This window comes from Platichthys flesus, chromosome 13 (genome assembly GCF_949316205.1).
Source record: "Platichthys flesus chromosome 13, fPlaFle2.1, whole genome shotgun sequence".
NCBI lineage: Eukaryota > Metazoa > Chordata > Actinopteri > Pleuronectiformes > Pleuronectidae > Platichthys > Platichthys flesus.
Genome location: NC_084957.1, coordinates 2,023,376 through 2,041,858, shown reverse-complemented (window position 1 = coordinate 2,041,858; position 18,483 = coordinate 2,023,376). Strand labels below are relative to the sequence as shown.

The 18,483-nt window shown below is 42.5% G+C and overlaps 5 protein-coding genes across 5 annotated transcripts; all 5 read left to right on the top strand.

The window, feature by feature from the left end:
• The first annotated feature begins 5,200 nt into the window (after nucleotides 1–5,200).
• LOC133966974 (gamma-crystallin M3-like) lies at nucleotides 5,201–5,954 on the top strand. The gene is made up of 3 exons (XM_062402113.1): nucleotides 5,201–5,233; nucleotides 5,321–5,578; nucleotides 5,676–5,954. The coding sequence occupies exons 1-3, from the start codon at nucleotides 5,201–5,203 to the stop codon at nucleotides 5,952–5,954; spliced, it is 570 nt and encodes a 189-aa protein (XP_062258097.1).
• Nucleotides 5,955–7,544: 1,590 nt separating this feature from the next.
• Nucleotides 7,545–8,342, top strand: LOC133967348 (gamma-crystallin M3-like). Its single transcript, XM_062402756.1, has 3 exons — nucleotides 7,545–7,597; nucleotides 7,700–7,942; nucleotides 8,031–8,342. The coding sequence occupies exons 1-3, from the start codon at nucleotides 7,565–7,567 to the stop codon at nucleotides 8,307–8,309; spliced, it is 555 nt and encodes a 184-aa protein (XP_062258740.1). The 5' UTR covers nucleotides 7,545–7,564; the 3' UTR covers nucleotides 8,310–8,342.
• Nucleotides 8,343–10,378: 2,036 nt separating this feature from the next.
• On the top strand, nucleotides 10,379–11,244 carry LOC133967524 (gamma-crystallin M3-like). The gene is made up of 3 exons (XM_062403031.1): nucleotides 10,379–10,517; nucleotides 10,598–10,840; nucleotides 10,932–11,244. Exons 1-3 carry the CDS (start codon nucleotides 10,488–10,490, stop codon nucleotides 11,205–11,207), a joined length of 549 nt encoding a protein of 182 aa, XP_062259015.1. The 5' UTR covers nucleotides 10,379–10,487; the 3' UTR covers nucleotides 11,208–11,244.
• A 1,442-nt stretch (nucleotides 11,245–12,686) lies between these two features.
• On the top strand, nucleotides 12,687–13,691 carry LOC133967525 (gamma-crystallin M3-like). The gene is made up of 3 exons (XM_062403032.1): nucleotides 12,687–12,754; nucleotides 13,032–13,274; nucleotides 13,361–13,691. Exons 1-3 carry the CDS (start codon nucleotides 12,743–12,745, stop codon nucleotides 13,634–13,636), a joined length of 531 nt encoding a protein of 176 aa, XP_062259016.1. The 5' UTR covers nucleotides 12,687–12,742; the 3' UTR covers nucleotides 13,637–13,691.
• Nucleotides 13,692–16,113: 2,422 nt separating this feature from the next.
• Nucleotides 16,114–16,974, top strand: LOC133967526 (gamma-crystallin M3-like). Its single transcript, XM_062403033.1, has 3 exons — nucleotides 16,114–16,168; nucleotides 16,318–16,557; nucleotides 16,656–16,974. Exons 1-3 carry the CDS (start codon nucleotides 16,157–16,159, stop codon nucleotides 16,932–16,934), a joined length of 531 nt encoding a protein of 176 aa, XP_062259017.1. The 5' UTR covers nucleotides 16,114–16,156; the 3' UTR covers nucleotides 16,935–16,974.
• Nucleotides 16,975–18,483: the final 1,509 nt, after the last annotated feature.

Genomic DNA, 18,483 nt, shown 5'->3' with positions numbered 1-18,483 from the left:
CAGGCTCTGTTAGACATCTGCAAGAGCAAGATTAACAACGGTTTGGATACAACAACAGAGACAACCATCAAGGAGCTCGGATTACTCCGCCAGCCCGTGACTACACCGGACCCGACTGCAACCACAGCCCCGATAAAGAGACGTCGGAAACGGTTTGCGAGGAAGCAGAAGAGGGGCAAGCGCGGAGGTATCCGAGCTAGGCTAGCGGCTAGCCCAACTCGCCCAGCCATACCATCCATCATCATGGCTAACGTGCGATCCTTGGACAATAAAATGGATCATATACGACTGCTGAGGTCAGCGAATCGGACAGTGAGTAACTGCTGTGTGCTTGTTTTCACTGAAACAAGGCTGAATGATAATATCCCCGACTCCGCTGTACATCTGGAGCAGCTAACATGCTATCGAGCGGACAGAGCCCTCGTCAACTTAGGTAAACAACGTTGTGGAGGAGTTTGTGTTTACACACGTGATGCGTGGTGCCAGGACGCTGTGGTTGTATGCAGACACTGTTCACCACTGGCGGAGTTCATGATCATAAAGTGCCGTCCTTTCTATCTGCCGAGGGAATTCACTGCGGTTTTAATCATCGCGGTATATATCCCTTCCACCTCCAGCTGCAGTGACAGGGAAGCGGCACTTTGTGAACTTTATCAGGCTATCAGCGAACAACAGACAGCACACCCAGATGGATTTATAATCATCGCTGGAGATTTTAATCATGCTGATCTTAAGACTGTTCTACCAAAACTTCATCAGCATGTTAATTTTCCAACAAGGGAGAAAAACACCTTGGACCTGGTTTATACCGCACACAAAGGAGCATACAAGGCCTCCCCCCTCCCCCACATCGGACTTTCCGACCACATCACTGTCATGCTAATGCCAGCATATATGCCCAGATAGAAAGTGGAAAGATCGGTCCGGAAAGAGATTACAGTGTGGCCGGATGGATCAAGGTGTGCTCTCCAGGACTGTCTTGCGACAACAGACTGGGATATGTTCACGCAAGCAGCTACATACAACAACCACATAGACAATGAGGAGCTTACAGACACTGTTCTCTCCTACATCTGCAAATGCACAGATGATGTGACCCACACAAAGACCATCATCACTCGGGCTAACAAGAACCCATGGCTGACAGGAGCTGTCCATCGGCTGCTGAGGGCCAGAGACAAAGCCTTCAGAGCCGGGGATAGAATTGGCTTGAGAACAGCAAGAGCCAGCCTGTCCCGTGGCATCGGAAGAGCAAAACAGGACTACTTCAAAAAGATAACCAGCCACTTCAAAGACAGCAGAGACATGCGCAGCCTGTGGCAGGGCATCCAGACCATCAACGACCTCAACAGCTTCTTTGCACGGTTCGAAGCAACAAACAACACAAGCCCACAGAACCCCCCCCCACACACACACACACACGACCAGGTTCTGTGCCTGTCTGCCGAAAGTGTGAAGAGGGCACTCTCCACTATCAACCCCAGGAAAGCAACAGGCCCAGACAACATTCCAGGCCGTGTACTGAGGGACTGCGCAGAGGAGCTTAAAGACATCTTCACGAATATCTTCAACACTTCTCTGAGTCAGGCTGCTGTTCATCACATCTCAAGACCTCCATCATCATACCTGTGCCAAAGAAACCGGCTCCATCCTGCTTCAATGACTATCGCCCTGTGGCACTGACCCCCATCGTTATGAAGTGCTTTGAACGGCTAGTCATGTCTCACATCAAGTCCATCCTCCCCCCCACCCTGGAACCCTTTCAGTTTGCATATCGGGGTAAACGTTCCACAGAGGACGCAATCTGCTCTGTTCTCTACCCAGAGACTGCAACGCATAGTCAACACAGCTGGTAAGATCATTGGTGCCCCACTCCCTTCCGTGCAAGACACTTACACCACCCGCCTCACCCGGAAAGCCACCTCGATCGTGAGCGACACCAGCCACCCCGCACACGGTCTGTTCAGCCTCCTACCCTCTGGAAGAAGGTACAGGAGCCTCCGTTGCCGCACCACCAGACTCGGAAATAGTTTCATACACCAAGCTGTCAGGAAGCTAAATTCTCTCCCCTCACTCCCCCCAGCCAAATCCTCTAGTCTGACTGGAGGCTTAATCCCCCCCCAAAAAAACTAAAAACACTCAGGACTCTCTTGTACTTCTTGTACTGTTTGCACTTTATGACTTAAATCACTACGTTTACACTTTTAGAGAACTTTATGCTGCTGTACAAAAATTCTGTATGTTTACTTAGTATTAGGAAATGTCTTGTGTTATCTGTTGTGCCTGTGCACTTTATATGTCTCACTGTGGGAGAGTGGGAAACGTTGGAAACATCGATTCCTTGTATGTTCTGAACATGTAAGAAATTGACAATAAAGCTACTTTACTTTACTTTTTACTTTACTGATGGCATCCCCGGACGCATGCTCAGGGCCTGTGCTGGCCAGCTAGCTGAGGTCATGACTGATATATTCAACCTGTCACTGGCCCAAGCAGCTGTCCCCACGTGCTTTAAAACCACCTCCATCGTGCCGGTGCCTAAACACTCCACTGCAGCGAGCCTCAACGACTTTCGCCCTGTTGAACCCACCCCCACAATTATGAAGTGCTTTGAGAGGTGGTCCTGGCTCACCTCAAAACCTGTTTACCACACACACTGGACCCCTTCCAATGTGCCTACCGCCAGAACAGAAGTACCAAGGATGCCATCTCCACGGGACTTCACTCCGCACTCCCTCACCTGGACAATAACAACAATAACAACAGGTATCTAATACATGTACAGGTATTAGATAGAGGTCCAGAAACTGACAGAGTGGTGCGCCGACAACAAATGCTAAATGGATTTGTATTTATATAGCGCTTTTCTAGTCTTGATGACCACTCAAAGCGCATTACAGTACAGTTTCACATTCACCCAATCACACACACATTCATACAGTGAGTCTATCCCAGCACTTTGGTATTCTATGGGGGGCCATTCAGGGTTCAGCATCTTGCCCAAGGACACTACGGCATGCAGATTGTTCAGACTGGGGATCGAACCGCCGACCTTCAGGTTGGAGGACGACCACTCTAACCCTCAGCCACAGCCGCCCTGGCTCCCAACACCAAGGCGACCAAAGAGCTCATTGTGGACTACAGGAAGAAAGGTGGCACACACACCCCCATCCATATCAACAGGACAGAGGTTGATATGGACGGCTCATCTGTCTCCTCAGATTCATGTGAATTTCTACCGCTGCACCATCGAGAGCATCCTCACCAACTGCATCTCAGTATGGTAAGGCAGCTGCTCTGTTGCAGACCGGAAGTCACTGCAGAGGGTGGTGAAAACTGCCCAATGCATCAACAGTTCCTCACTCCCCACCATTGCAGCTGTCCAGAGCAAGAGATGTCTGCGGAGAGCATGCAGCATTGTCAAGGACAGCTCCCTTCTGGGAGGCACTTCAGGGTCCTCCGTTCCCGGACTAGCAGGTTCAGGAACAGATTCATCCCTGCAGCTCTCACCCTGCTGAACTCTGCAACACAGTGATAGCAGCCCCCCCCCCTCCCCCGCAGTATGTACACACAAATTTAGTTTTATCAAAACTCCCAATCAGTGTTAATTTCGTTGACGAAGACGAAATATATTCGTTAACGACCTTTTTTCCATGACGAAGACGAGACAAAGACGTAACGAAAACGAATCTGTGAAAATAAAAACTATGACGAAATCAATTTTAATTTTCGTTGACGAGACGAGACGAAAATATTGGTGGATGACTAAGTCACAATAATTTTTAAAACGGGGAGAGCGTGGCCTAGGGGATAGAGCGGGTGCTCTGCAACAAGAAGGTTGCCGGTTCGAATCCCACTCTATCCCATCTGCATGCCTAAGTGTCCTTGGCAAGATACTGAACCCCTAAATGGCCCCTCATAAATGCTGAGTGTTCTAAAAATGTAAGTCGCTTTGGATAAAAGCGTCAGCTAAATGACATGTAATGTAATGTAAAACATCATCGTATCAGACCGTCATGAAGTATCAGGAGCGGGCGAGTGAGTGTGTGTCTGTGTGTGTGTGCGCCCCAGATAGCGATCCGGTCCGTAGCTCCGCCCCCCGCCCCGCGCACTCGCTCAGAGAGACACAGTGAAAGCAGAGCGCGTTCTCGTGGAGCAGCCTCTCAGTGACTGACTGCTTCTTAACTATGGAAACAGTGAAAACACAGAGTTTCTCTGGTCTCAGCTGATCAGAGATCCGCGCTGCAGCTTCTTGATCAGAGCAGAAGCTGCAGTTGGTTTGTACCGATGTTCAGTTTCTGTGTTCGGCTCCAGTCTGACCTGCTCTCCCTTTTTGTTTTCACATTAAAAACTAAATATATATTTTTAAGCTATTAGGTTGCAGCTATATGTTTTTATAGAAAAGGAGTTTAATGTGGCTATTAAATGTGACAAAAACTAGACTAAAACTAAGAAGGATAAAAATGACTAAATGTGACTAAAACTAAATAATAGCTGCCAAAATTAACACTGCTCCCAATCGAAAGCTTTTTTAATCTACATTTGCCGTTAAGCACACCGGGCCTGTCTCCTCACTCATCACTTCTACTTCTTCACCCACAGGCAGGTAAACGTCTGCGCTGGAGGACTACGGCAGGAAATTGGGGTCAGACTTGGTGATATGATTAATTTGCGTTAAAAAAAAAATTAACATGTTCCGGTTTCCAGATTAATCGCAAGTGTTAACACGTTAAAGTTGACAGCCTTAATAAATAATATATGTGTAAACATACATATGTGAATAACTTCCCTGTAAAGTTTCATTAACTCATGTTTGTTGTCTATGCAACATTTGATCCAATGAACATTTCTCTCATGATGTCTTGTCTTCCTGCGTTTGTAAGATAATGAAGCAAAAAATTAAAAAAATGTAGTTCTACTCTCCTTGAACATCGAGCCATGTGTGACCTAAGAGACGAATTAGCGTATTAACAAGCTATTTACCGACCGTGATGTGTAAGTCGTTCATCTGACAGAAGCTAATATGAGCCCTTTCACCCGCTTTTTACTCAAATCTGTGTTCTAGAGGCTTCAGTGAGTTGATGAGTAAGGGGTTCTCTGAGGGGGGCCACTAGTTGTGTTCATCCAGTCAGGTATAAAAGGAAAGGGTTAAACCATGGTAGTCAGTCAGTAGCGTCGAGTGAACACATCCACAGCCAACATGAGCAACACCGGCATGAACATGAGGGGAAAGGTGCTTCTGATTAGCTTTTTTAATAAGCTGACAATAACTTAGTTTAACTTCACCTATCTCCTGTTTATTACCATCTAACTTTTATGACTTACTTTTTTCCAGATCATCTTCTACGAGGAGAAGAACTTCCAGGGTCGCACCCACGAGTGCATGAGCGACAGCTCCGACATGAGCACCTACCTGAACAGGTGCCACTCCTGCAGGGTGGAGAGCGGCTGCTTCATGGTCTACGACTGCCCCAACTACATGGGAAACCAGTTCTTCATGAGGAGGGGCGAGTACTCCGACTGCATGAGCATGATGGGAATGAGGGAGTGCATCAGGTCTTGTCGCATGATCCCCATGGTAACTACTGCGTCCACTGAAAATGACTTATTAGTACTTCCACAACTTCTACAGCTCTGATATTATTCTAACGCGTAATTTTCTTTCGGCTCTCCAGCACCGTGGCCAGTACAGGATGAAGATCTATGAGAGGGAGAACTTCGGCGGTCAGAGCAACGAGCTGATGGACGACTGCGACAACATCCAGGACCGCTACCGCATGTCCGACTGCATGTCCTGCCACGTGCAGGACGGCCACTGGCTGATGTACGAGCAGCCCAACTACAGAGGCAAGATGATGTACCTGAGGCCCGGAGAGTACAGGAGCTTCAGGGACATGGGCATGAGTGGCACCAGGTTCATGAGCATGAGGCGCATCACGGATTCCTACAACTAAAAGTTCACTCAATGTTCAATGTCTGTAGCAAATGCCACTAAATAAAGAAATTGCTGCACTAAATGATTTCTTATGGAGATTACTGCCTTGTCACTAGATTGTTCACTAACATACACTAATAAATGATGGGTCATTGAACTCAACATATTCATTGTGCTGTGTTTTTAGTTCCGTGACACATTTGTCTTTACAATTTTAAGATCAACTCAACACACAAAGGAACCATAGAACTTCAGAGATGAAAAATTAATTGAGATGTAGGCTTTTAATTTGTCAAAGTAGAAAAAAGGTTTATGTGTGTCTGACACATTTTAGGCATCTAAATTATTAGTGGTACAATTAATATCACAAATCGTGAATGAATACACAGTTAGCTTTGATAACCATGCTACAATATATTGGTTCAAGCTAGTGATGTATTGTTACTGGTTTCAAAACCTGGATGATCATCTACAGAATCTGAGACACTTTGGAAAACTGTGACTTCAGAGGCGGCGTTGTGGTTGATCCGTGAACAGGAGCCACAAGGAGCCTTTTAGTCATTAATATGATTAACAGGCTACAACTATAGTTTCACACAACATTATTAGAAATGACATGGTAAATATAAATACACATGTAAAATAAACTAAAAAAGATTAAATTTAAAAACTTACCCTGTTGAGCTTCTTTGTTCTCGAGCCAATGGAAGCATGAAACAAGGTGATGTTAGTTTGGTGTCGATGCATCATAGACATAAACATTACTCTCATTAGGTCTAGCTGAAGATTTGTACGATTAAAAAGCTGAAATTACAAAAATTCCGCTTCGGAAAAAATGAGCAAAGATGAACTACAAGACAAAACACTGAAGCAAAAGGGAGCCACTCACGAAACTAGCTATAGTTGGTTGAACATCACGGTTCGATGCCGGGCGGTTGGATCACTCTTAATCTGAATAAACAACAGGTTGAAGATGGATGACGTCTTTCAGTCGAACGTCACTTTTCTCTAAACAAGCACTAAATTCCTGCTTCTGGCTCTCATGTGACTAAACTGAGCAATAAGAAGCCAGATAGGCCCCAGAGGCAGATTAAACAACTCATTACTACTGTTTCCCGATGTAAACACTTAAATATGTCAATGTATAAATAGTATATGTTTAAACATGTTATTCTATAGATAATATACGAGTAAACATACATATGTAAATAACTTCACTGTTAAGTTTCATTAACTCATTTTGTTGTCGATGCAACATTTGATCCAATAAACATTTCTCTCATCACATCTTGTCTTCTTGCGTTTGTAAGATTATGAAGTGAAAACTAAGAGAATTTAGTTTCACGCTCCTTGAACATCAAGCACATATTTTAACTTAGAGATGAATTAGCGTATTAACAAGCTATTTACCGACCGTGATGTGTAAGTCGTTCATTTGACAGAAGCTATTATGAGCCCTTTCACACTCTTTTTACTCAAATCTGTGTTCTAGAGGCTTCACTGAGTTGATGAGTAAGGTTTTTTTTTGAAGGGGGTCACTAGTTCTGTCCAATCCAGTCAGCTATAAAAGGAAAGGGTTTAACCATGGTAGTCAGTCAGTAGCGTTGAGTGAACACATCCACAGCCAACATGAGCAACACCGGCATGAACATGAGGGGAAAGGTGCTTCTGATCTGCTTTTTTAATAAGCTGACAATTACTTATTTTAACTTCACCTATCTCCTGTTTTTTACCATCTAACTTTTATGACTTACTTTTTTCCAGATCATCTTCTACGAGGAGAAGAACTTCCAGGGTCGCACCTATGAGTGCATGAGCGACAGCTCTGACATGAGCACCTACCTGAACAGGTCCCACTCCTGCAGGGTGGAGAGCGGCTGCTTCATGGTCTACGACCGCCCCAACTACATGGGAAACCAGTTCTTCATGAGGAGGGGCGAGTACTCCGACTACATGAGCATGATGGGAATGAGGGAGTGCATCAGGTCTTGTCGCATGATCCCCATGGTAACTACTCCGTCCACTGAATATTACCAAGTAGTACTTCTACAGCTCTGATATTAGTCTGACGTGTAACTTTCTTTTGGCTTTACAGCACCGTGGCCAGTACAGGATGAAGATCTACGAGAGGGAGAACTTCGGTGGTCAGAGCAACGAGCTGATGGACGACTGTGACAACATCCAGGACCGCTACCGCATGTCCGACTGCATGTCCTGCCACGTGCAGGACGGTTACTGGCTGATGTACGAGCAGCCCAACTACAGAGGCAAGATGATGTACATGAGGCCCGGAGAGTACAGGAGCTTCAGGGACATGGGCATGAGCGGCACCAGGTTCATGAGCATGAGGCGCATCACGGATTCCTACAACTGAAAGTTCACTCAATGTTCAATGTCTGTAGCAAATGCCACTAAATAAAGAAATTGCTGCACTAAATGATTTCTTATGGAGTTTACTGACTTGTCACAAGAATGTTCACAACCACACAGTAATAAATGATGGGTCATTGAACTCAACATATTCATTGTGCTGTGTTTTTAGTTCCATGACACATTTGTCTTTACAATTTAAAGATCAACTCAACACACAAAGGAACCATAGAACTTCAGAGATGAAAAATTAATTGAGATGTAGGCTTTTAATTTGTCAAAGTAGAAAAAAGGTTTACGTGTGTCTGACACATTTTAGGCATCTAAATTATTAGTGGTACAATTAATATCACAAATCGTGAATGAATACACAGTTAGCTTTGATAACCATGCTACTACATATTGGTTCAAGCTAGTGACCTCTGGTTCCTGGTTTCAAAACCTGGATGAACATCTACAGCATTTGAGACACTTTGGAAAACTGGGATTTCAGAGGAGGCGTTGTGGTTGAGCCGTGAACAGGAGCCACAAGGAGCCTTTAAGTCCTTTATACGATTAACAACCTACAACTACAGTTTCACACAACATTAATAGAAAGGACATGGTAAATATAAATTCATATGTAAACATAAACTAAAAAAGATTAAATGTAAAAACTTACCCTGTTGAGTGTCTTTGTTCTCGAGCCAATGGAAGCATGAAGCAAGCTGATTAGTTAGTTTGGTGTCGATGCATCATAGTCATAAACATTACTCTCGTTAGGTCTAGCTGATGATTTGTACGATTAAAAAGCTGAAACAATACAAATTCCACTTTAGAAAAATGAGCAAAGATGAACTACAAGACAAAACTCTGAAGCAAAAAGGAGCCATTTACGAAACTAGCTATTTTCGGTTGAACATGACATTCGATGCCGGGTGGTTGGATCACTCTTAACCGGAATAAACAACAGGATGAAGATGGATGACGACCCACACAAGCACTCACTTCCTGCTTCTGACTCTCATGTGACTGAACTGACCAATAAGAAGCCAGAAAGGCCACAGAGGCAGATTCAACAACTTACTACAACTGTTTTCCCGATGTAAACACATAAATGTATAAATAGTATGTGTGTAAACATGTAAATGTATAAATAATATCTGTGTAAACATACATATGTAAATAACTTCACTTTCATTAACTCATGTTGTCGATGCCCCTCTTGATCCAATAAACATTTCTCTCATTACGTCTTGTCTTCCTGCGTTTGTAGGATGATTAAGAAAAAACTACGAACGTTTAGTTTCATGCTCCTTGAACATCAAGCACATATTTGAACTAAGAGACAAATTAGCGTATTAATGAGCTATTTACCGGTCGTGATGCTTAAGTTGTGCATCTGACAGAAGCTAATATGAGCCTCTAATGAAGTAATTTAGTGGGAGATGTCAAAGACTCATCAAGATTTTGAAGAACAAACATTACTCTGATTTATTCTTTTCCAGCTGATAATTTGTGCGATAAAATGGAAAAATCTTGACCATTTAATTTCAGGAACAGCGAGCACAAGCTAAAGAGGAATTAAAAGGCAAAAAAGCTCCATTTATTTTAGCTCTTTTTTTTTTCCGACAGCGATGATGCATTCTCTGTGTCTCTGATGGAAGCTAACGGGACGGCTACTGTGAAGTGAGCTAATGTTTGCTATCAATACGACCTATCAATATTTTAGACAATAAAAGTTATTATCATTTCCCCTCATTGTCTAGCTCATAACTTTCTAAGATTAAAAGGCTAAAACTATGATAATTCAAGTTTCAGGAACAACAAGCTGAAGATGAACCAAAGGACAAAATTGCTTTGCTGAGCTCAACACAGATTTTTGCCGTAACCGTCCCTGAACTGCGTCGGACGTACGTGTTGCCCTCGGACACAATAAACTCAGAATTGAAAAAAAAGCTTTGTGTCATATCATCAAAAGAGAGAGAGTTTCTAAAGTCTTCGAGGGCCTGGTCATGTGATACTCCAACACACAGCAACACAGGCCTGTACAGTTCTCTGGTGCAGGCTGCTGGGTCAGGGCTTTTAACAAAGGGGGCCCACTGACCCCGGTGGCCTGCGTCCTGTATAAAAGCAAGGGTTAAACCAAAGAGGACAGCAGTGCAGCAGTAGCCGAAGCAACAGCAGCAGCTCACCTACAAGTATGACCACCACTGACATGAGCATGGGCAAGGTAAGCTTCTGGGTTATTGGGGAAAAAAGAACAACAGGATTATCAAACTCAACCCTAAATCCAAATTTATGTTTCTCCAGATCATCTTCTACGAGGAGAGGAACTTCCAGGGTCGCTCCTATGAGTGCATGAGCGACTGCTCCGACATGTCCTCCTACCTGAACAGGTGCCAGTCCTGCAGGGTGGAGAGCGGCTGCTTCATGGTCTACGACCGCACCAACTTCATGGGAAACCAGTACTACATGAGGAGGGGCGAGTACGCCGACTACATGAGCATGATGGGAATGAGCGGTGGCATCAAGTCTTGCCGTATGATTCCCATGGTAGGTTTCACACACAGCAACAAAACCTCTGACATCCATCGAATGATAATGTGTTTTAACTAAATTAATGATTCCGTTGTTACTTCACCAGCACCGTGGCCAGTTCAGGATGAAGATCTACGAAAGGGAGAACTTCGGCGGTCAGAGCAACGAGCTGATGGACGACTGTGAGAACATCATGGAGCGTTACCGCATGTCCGACTGCATGTCCTCCCAGGTGATGGACGGCCACTGGCTGATGTACGAGCAGCCCAACTACAGAGGCAAGATGATGTACCTGAGGCCCGGAGAGTACAGGAGCTTCAGGGACATGGGCATGAGCGGCACCAGGTTCATGAGCATGAGGCGCATCACCGACATGTGCTAGACATTTCCATCTTGAAATAAAAAACCTGAACGATCAACACTTGTTTCTGCTATTTTTTTGTGGTTTGATTTTACACATTGAATCAATGCAATGAGGATTATGAACATTGATCAAGAGCTGTCAAAACAAGCATGTTCCCAACATATGAAAACAAATACCTCACATGAAATGAATACTGGAAAAGCATCAACATCTCTGCTTAAAAGGTCATAAAACATACAACTTCATCTACATCTCCAATAAAACTAATTTACTCAAAATCCAATGAAGTCATTTCTTTACACAAATTACATTTATCACTAATGTAATTCAGTGTAAATCAAGCACATTGAGATAAAATGTGAATAATAATTATTATTCCTGTGCAACATGATTAATATAATGAATAATAATCATGTTTATTACATATAGTATTATAATTATGATCATGAAGCTGTTTTAGTAAATGCACACAAGCAAACTGCCCCTCATAGATGATAAACTAAATGTTAGTCACTTTGAATAAAGCATCAGCTTCATGACATGTAGTCCTATGATATAAAACATACAACTGGAATAGACCTTTCCTGCCAATATAGTTTTCAATTTATGAATAAAAAAATATCTATATATTAAATGTGTGAGATAGTTTCTATGCCATCATCTCATATTAATCATTTTCATGAAGTCGCTGCCAAACCTGCAATCTTTTGATTTAAGTGACGTTCAATACTTTTCAATATGAACATTTTTCATGTCATTTGATCAGGGAAAAGGTTCATTGTGGTTTTAAACCAATTTACCCAACAGACCTGGAAAAGATAGCATTGTGAAATGAGACATAAACATATGTACATTTAAAAAATAAAGTTCTTCTTAATCTGTTTTTCTGTAGCATTGACCTCCCTGAAAATGATTATAATCTATAATATACTCAAGTTATTTCACATTTAAATAACAATGATGTGAAAAACTCATTGGTTTACATTGTTAAGTGTAAGAAACTTCGAACACATTGTCAAATATTGTAATTGTGCAAATAAATGATCTGACTATAGAGATGTTGTGTGTCTAAATATTTGACAAAGCAAGTACTTTTGGAATTTAAGATTAGTATTTGTGACCTTCACAGAATTTGTGAACACTTTTGTATGAAGATAACATGTTCATTATGAAAGTTTCTAATGTCACTCCAGCAATAAAAAAAATTGAAAACTAACAATGTACAAGTGTACTTTTGTCTTTTTTCTCTGGCATGTGTTCCAAACATGTTTCAGATATATTTCAGCTTCTATTTGAGACAGAATCTAGATATTATTGCAAATTAAAAAATTAAAATGAAGGACACAGTTCAATCTAGAATGGTGGAGCATGTGAGAGGAGGCATAATGAGCTTCTCCCATCAGCATTCACAAACACAGGGACCTGCACCACACGCTGCTGACTCATGGTTTCTATACAATCCGTCCATCAATTGTTCGGGTGAAGCGTTTAGTATAAAAAAGGCTTAGTTCCTGGATAGGATTGCTATAGCATCAGTCGAAGCACCAGCCACCATGCACGGCAAGGTGAGTTCTACCTCATGTTACTAGTTATTTTACGATCTTTAAACACTTTCAGGTTATGTTCTTGAAATTATAATCAACGACCGTCTTCCTGTACGTTTAGATCAGCACCTGTAGATGGATTTACAACTCTTTTAAAAGCATGAGATAAAGAATTGAACGATAGGTTTGGTCAACAGAATCCAGAGAACCCAGGAATTACACAGTCTCTCTGCAGTATTTAGTATTTAGATTTCAGTTTAGATGAATAAACTAAATATACCCTGGTCCTGTTTTTCAGATCATCTTCTACGAGGACAAGAACTTCCAGGGTCGCTCCTATGAGACCAGCAGCGACTGCGCGGACATGTCGTCCCACCTGAGCAGGTGTCACTCCTGCAAGGTGGAGAGCGGCTGCTTCATGGTCTACGACCGGCCCAACTACATGGGTCAGCAGTACTTCCTGAGGAGGGGCGAGTACTCCGACTACCAGCGCATGATGGGCTTCGGAGACTGCGTCAGGTCCTGTCGTATGATCCCGATGGTGCGACGCTAAAAGAAACTCAAAGAAACTACACATCCACAGGTTCCAGTCATAACCACTAACCCACTTGTTTTGTTTTGCAACAGCACAAGGGCTCCTACAGAATAAGGCTCTACGAGATGGAGAACTTCGGAGGCCAGAAGAACGAGATGCAGGAGGACTGCGACAACTTCCAGGACCGCTTCCGCATGTCCGACTGCCAGTCCTGCAACGTGATGGACGGCCACTGGCTGATGTACGAGCAGCCGCGCTACAAGGGCAGGATGATGTACCTGAGGCCCGGAGAGTACAGGAGCTTCAGGGACATGGGCTACGATGGAATGAAGTTCAGCTCCATCAGACGCATCAATGACTCCTGTTAACTTCAAAAAATCATCTTTTTTTTAAACAAATAAAGTGGGTTTTTTTCAAATTCAACATGCATACACAATATCGATTGCTGTTTTTTGTTTATTCATTTGATCATATTGTTTTATATATTGTATCTTAAGAAACACACTTGCTGACTGATGCATGGTTTTATATTCGACAGCAGCACCTACGTTAGGTTCGTAAATTCTCATAGTGTCATTTTCATTAACATTATTTATAAAGTGCATGGTATTTAAAGAGACAAATGGACAAACATGTCTTTATCTGTCTTTTCAAGAAGTAGAGTGAATTTAAATGATCAAGTTAGTCTTTTATGATTTAAGTTGAAGATGAAGTAACCTAGTGAAGGTTATTGCAAACATTTGAATAGTAGCTCTGAGCTTTGAGTGTGAAAAACAAAAGGTTGAGATACACATAAATAAATATCACATATTGTACCAGGATAAAGAAAATAATAACTGAACTGTAAATCAGCTAAAATGATCTGAGTTTATCTCCAATATTCAGCAGGAAACTTTTAAAATATGAAGAATTCTAAACAGAGTTTGGTGGATTTGTTCAGGAAGCAGAGCATCATGGGTAAAATCCAGTGCTCAGTTGTGTTTCAGTTCACTGGGACGACTCAGTCAGAGCTCAACACGTTGATAGACTTTGTTTTTCATCTACATAAACCACTTCATCGCTCATACATGGAGCCCAACAGAATCAGTCACCACATGTGGCTGCAGGGGGCGCTGCTGCTCAGTAGAAGCCATATAGTGTTTCTTCAACATCTGAAAATCACGTTTATAACCCCGTATTTAATATGATACATCACAAACCCACACAACCACTGACGGTGTCAAAGGCAATGTTTGATTTGTTGTAAACCAAAGAAACAATACTGTCGACTTCAAGAGTGCAAAAAGTTCGGATACGGCTCGTTTCTTATCGGTAGAACAGCTGAGGAAGCTACGTTGTATCGGCTCCAAGATGAATCTAATGTTAGCAACATGAAGAGCTGTTTGATTACATTGATACTTTTCTAATATACTTATTAGTAAAATTGTGGCTGTGATACATCAACTCGTAGGCCTGTATGATCCACTTTAGTTATCGCATGTTATCATACAGTTGATTTACAGTTATCGTACAATAATCATGCAGGTATCATAGTTATCATACCGTTATTGTACAGTTATCGTACAATTATCGTACAGTTATCGTACTGAAACAAAACAGTTATCGTATAGGTATCATACAGTTATCCTACAGATATCTTACAGTTATCATACACTTAACGTATAGGTATCATACAGTTTTAATATGGTTAAAGTTATATTCACAACATTTTAAGTTCAAGGAATTCAATATTTTATGGAACATAAATCTGTATAAATCTGACTAATTGTTTTTATGTGTTTAATAAAAGATGACTGTTGTGTTATCGCTCAATTAACTGGTTTTACAATGAAATCAAACGTGTTATGCAGAATAAAATTTAATGTAGATACTTGCAAAAATGTTTTGAATTGTTTAGGATCATATGACTTGTGGTTGTGAGTAAATATGAACAGTTAACATGTTTTCAGCTAAAATCCAAACCAAATAAAGAAATACTGTGTAACAGATTTGAAAGAAAGAATTAAGCAATAACACATTTATTTACAACCATAAAGAGCTTGTATGACTTAAAGTTGTTTGTAAAATGTATAATATTTCACATAATCATTCATGTCTATAAAGCTCTTTCCACTCTATATTTATTCTGATTTTATTATTATTCAGCTTTTTAAATGGAGCTTACGAAACTTCTCTCAGCTAATTATATCAATAACATTCATCAAATGAAGATTGAGTTGAGAACAAATAAAGTTGAAACTCATAGTTTGATCATATTCATGAAATTCAGAAACAGACATAAAAGATTTGTCAAAATAAATGTAGGCAGATTTTGAATGTGCTTTTGTGAATGAATTAGATACAAAAGATTTGAAAAAAGACCGACATATTATTTGTTCATAATTTTAATTATTAAAAGTCTTTTACAAAGTTTTATTTCCTTGAGTTAATTGGTTTAGTATGTGAATTTATTTGTTTACTGCTTTTTTGACGCTGTATTGTTCCTACTGTTCATATTTAACAACATAATCGCTCATATGCAGGAAATCTGACTTATATTAAAGGAATGTTCATGGTTTATTGTTTTTAGAGATTAAAAACATTCGATCAACGCATCTATTGAAATAAAGGTACGTTTGTGGAGAAGCCGCTCTGTTGTCCAGCAGTGGTGGACAATGCACAGCGGGGGGGCCTCTTCTCACAACCTGCAACCACCGCAAATCACCGCGTGTCGAAGGTGGATTTGAGCGGCGGCGTGCACGTGGGGCCTCCGCTCCATGCTGCTCTGTCAGGAGTTTGAACAATGGAGTCGTGTTTTCTCTCGGCTGTGAGGTCGGATATAAAAGCAGCAGGGGGATGTGGAGAAGAGTGTGCAGTCCTTTAGAGCCAACACATCACAAACTGAAACCATGATGGGAAAGGTGTGAAAAGCTCCTCACTTCCTATTATTTGACATTTATCTAAATATACAAATAAACAAATTGTGATATTTGTAGTTTTTTTTTTTTTAAATCTGCGGTTCACCGTGCTGGGTCTAATGGTTTCTTGTTTGTTTTTTATTCCCCTTCAGATCATCTTCTACGAGGACAGGAACTTCCAGGGTCGTTCCTATGAGTCCAGCAGCGACATGAGTGACATGTCCACCTACCTGAGCAGGTGCCACTCCTGCAAGGTGGAGAGCGGCTGCTTCATGGTCTATGACCGCACCAACTACATGGGAAACCAGTTCTTTGTGAGGAGGGGCGAGTACTCCGACCACCAGCGTATGGGCATGAGCGACTGCATCAGGTCCTGCCGCATGATCCCCATGGTACTGACACTTTCAAATCACCTGACCAGAGGAAGCTTGTATCGTATTTGAAGTAGGATTTCTGTGATTTCTAATTTGCACTCGTTTCCCGTTCTCAGCACCGTGGCCAGTTCAGGATGAAGATCTACGAGAGGGAGAACTTCGGCGGTCAGAGCAACGAGCTGATGGACGACTGTGAGAACATGCAGGAGCGTTACCGCATGTCCGACTGCCAGTCCAGCAACGTGATGGACGGCCACTGGCTGATGTACGAGCAGCCCAACTACAGAGGCAAGATGATGTACCTGAGGCCCGGAGAGTACAGGAGCTTCAGGGACATGGGCATGAGCGGCACCAGGTTCATGAGCATGAAGCGCATCATGGATTCCTGCTATTGAAGCACCCGTGTATAAAAGCAAGGTTTTAAATAAAATCTAAAAAAGAAGAATTATCTTTTGCATTGAATCTGTTACTGAACAACAACAGTTTACAACCTGAACTCACTGGAAACACGAGGGAGAATCTAACGCAACAGAAACTTAACATCGGAACATGAAGCTCAAACCATCAGATGGCAGCAACATCCCATAAACCTGACCCGTCTTTTAAAACGATTAGTAAAAACAGTATGTTGACCTAGTTATTAGTTTTATACATTCACTGATTAATTTAGTTTTCAGCTCATAAGCCAATGATACTTCAGAAGTAAATGTTTATTTGTTCCTGAACATGTTTAGGAACAAATATAAGATTAATGCAAAAGCTGCATTTGTTTCATGCATCAATATTATGGATCAGGTAGAAAGAAAGAGTTTGAATTATTACTTGTCATTCATGGAACATAGTGCTTTGGCTAAATTAAGCCTGTACAGAGACAACAACAGTCTCCTGTTTACTGAGACTACACATGTTTGTGTTGTGAAATCCAGTGAAGGTACGTGAGAAAATTCAAACTGTTCACAGAAAGTTCCCGTCTGAACCAGGTCAGTCTGGCTTTTAGATTTTGAAAGAATAAATTAATCATTAGAAAATTTGTGGAAATAAAGAAATGTTTCAAGCCCCAGCACAGGCCCGCAGCTCCAGCTCCCACTTCCCATAGCTCCAGTTAGCAGTGGAGTGCGTTAGCCTGCGCTAGCTTGCAAGCTATCTCGGAGCTAACTTACCCCAGCCGCCGGCTCTGCTCCTCCGACAGACCTCCGCCTCTCACCCCGCTCCCCGGCTGGTTAGCTTTCTCCCTAGGCTAGCTTCCCAGCTAACACCGGAGATCCAGCCTAGCCCGCTAGATGTGGATGTTTTACTTAACATACACTGAGCCTTGTGTCAAAAGCAGCCGACGACTCATGCCCCCAGAGCAGACTTAGCTGTAGCTAACACACCAAGCACGTTCACGGTGAAGACACGTCAATAATAACAACAGTAACGCCAGGTAAAAAAACAACAACAACAAACTCCCAAAGTGATTCATTGTGCTTCAAAGATGGAGGCGAGTTGAATTGTGAGTGAAAACACGGGGTCTCTTACCAGTGGAAGCGCGTCTAGTGGTGCTGCCTCCCATCGCCTCTATGAGATGAAGGTGTAGCCGGGGAAGCGGCGGTGACACGGTGCCATGCGGGGACGTCCGAGGCAAACATCGCCGCCGGATCGCACCGGTCACCACCGCTCCCCCCGTTGCTTTTGCCGCGTGTTAACTAGTTGCTAGCGAGTGAGCTAATGCCTCAGACTAAGCTGTCTGAGGGGTAGCAGCAGCGAGCTAACCCCTCAGACAGCTAAGTAGCCGCATATAACATGCCAATCGTCGAGGCGGAGACCCCCGGGACACTAAACGCTTTCCTCAGTCCGAGTTTCACCATAATGCACTGTGTCGGCAGTGTCAGCCCGGGCTCCAGCGTTACATGGGTATGGTGTGCAATTGCGTACTTTTCTGTCGTAATCCCATTGGACGCACTC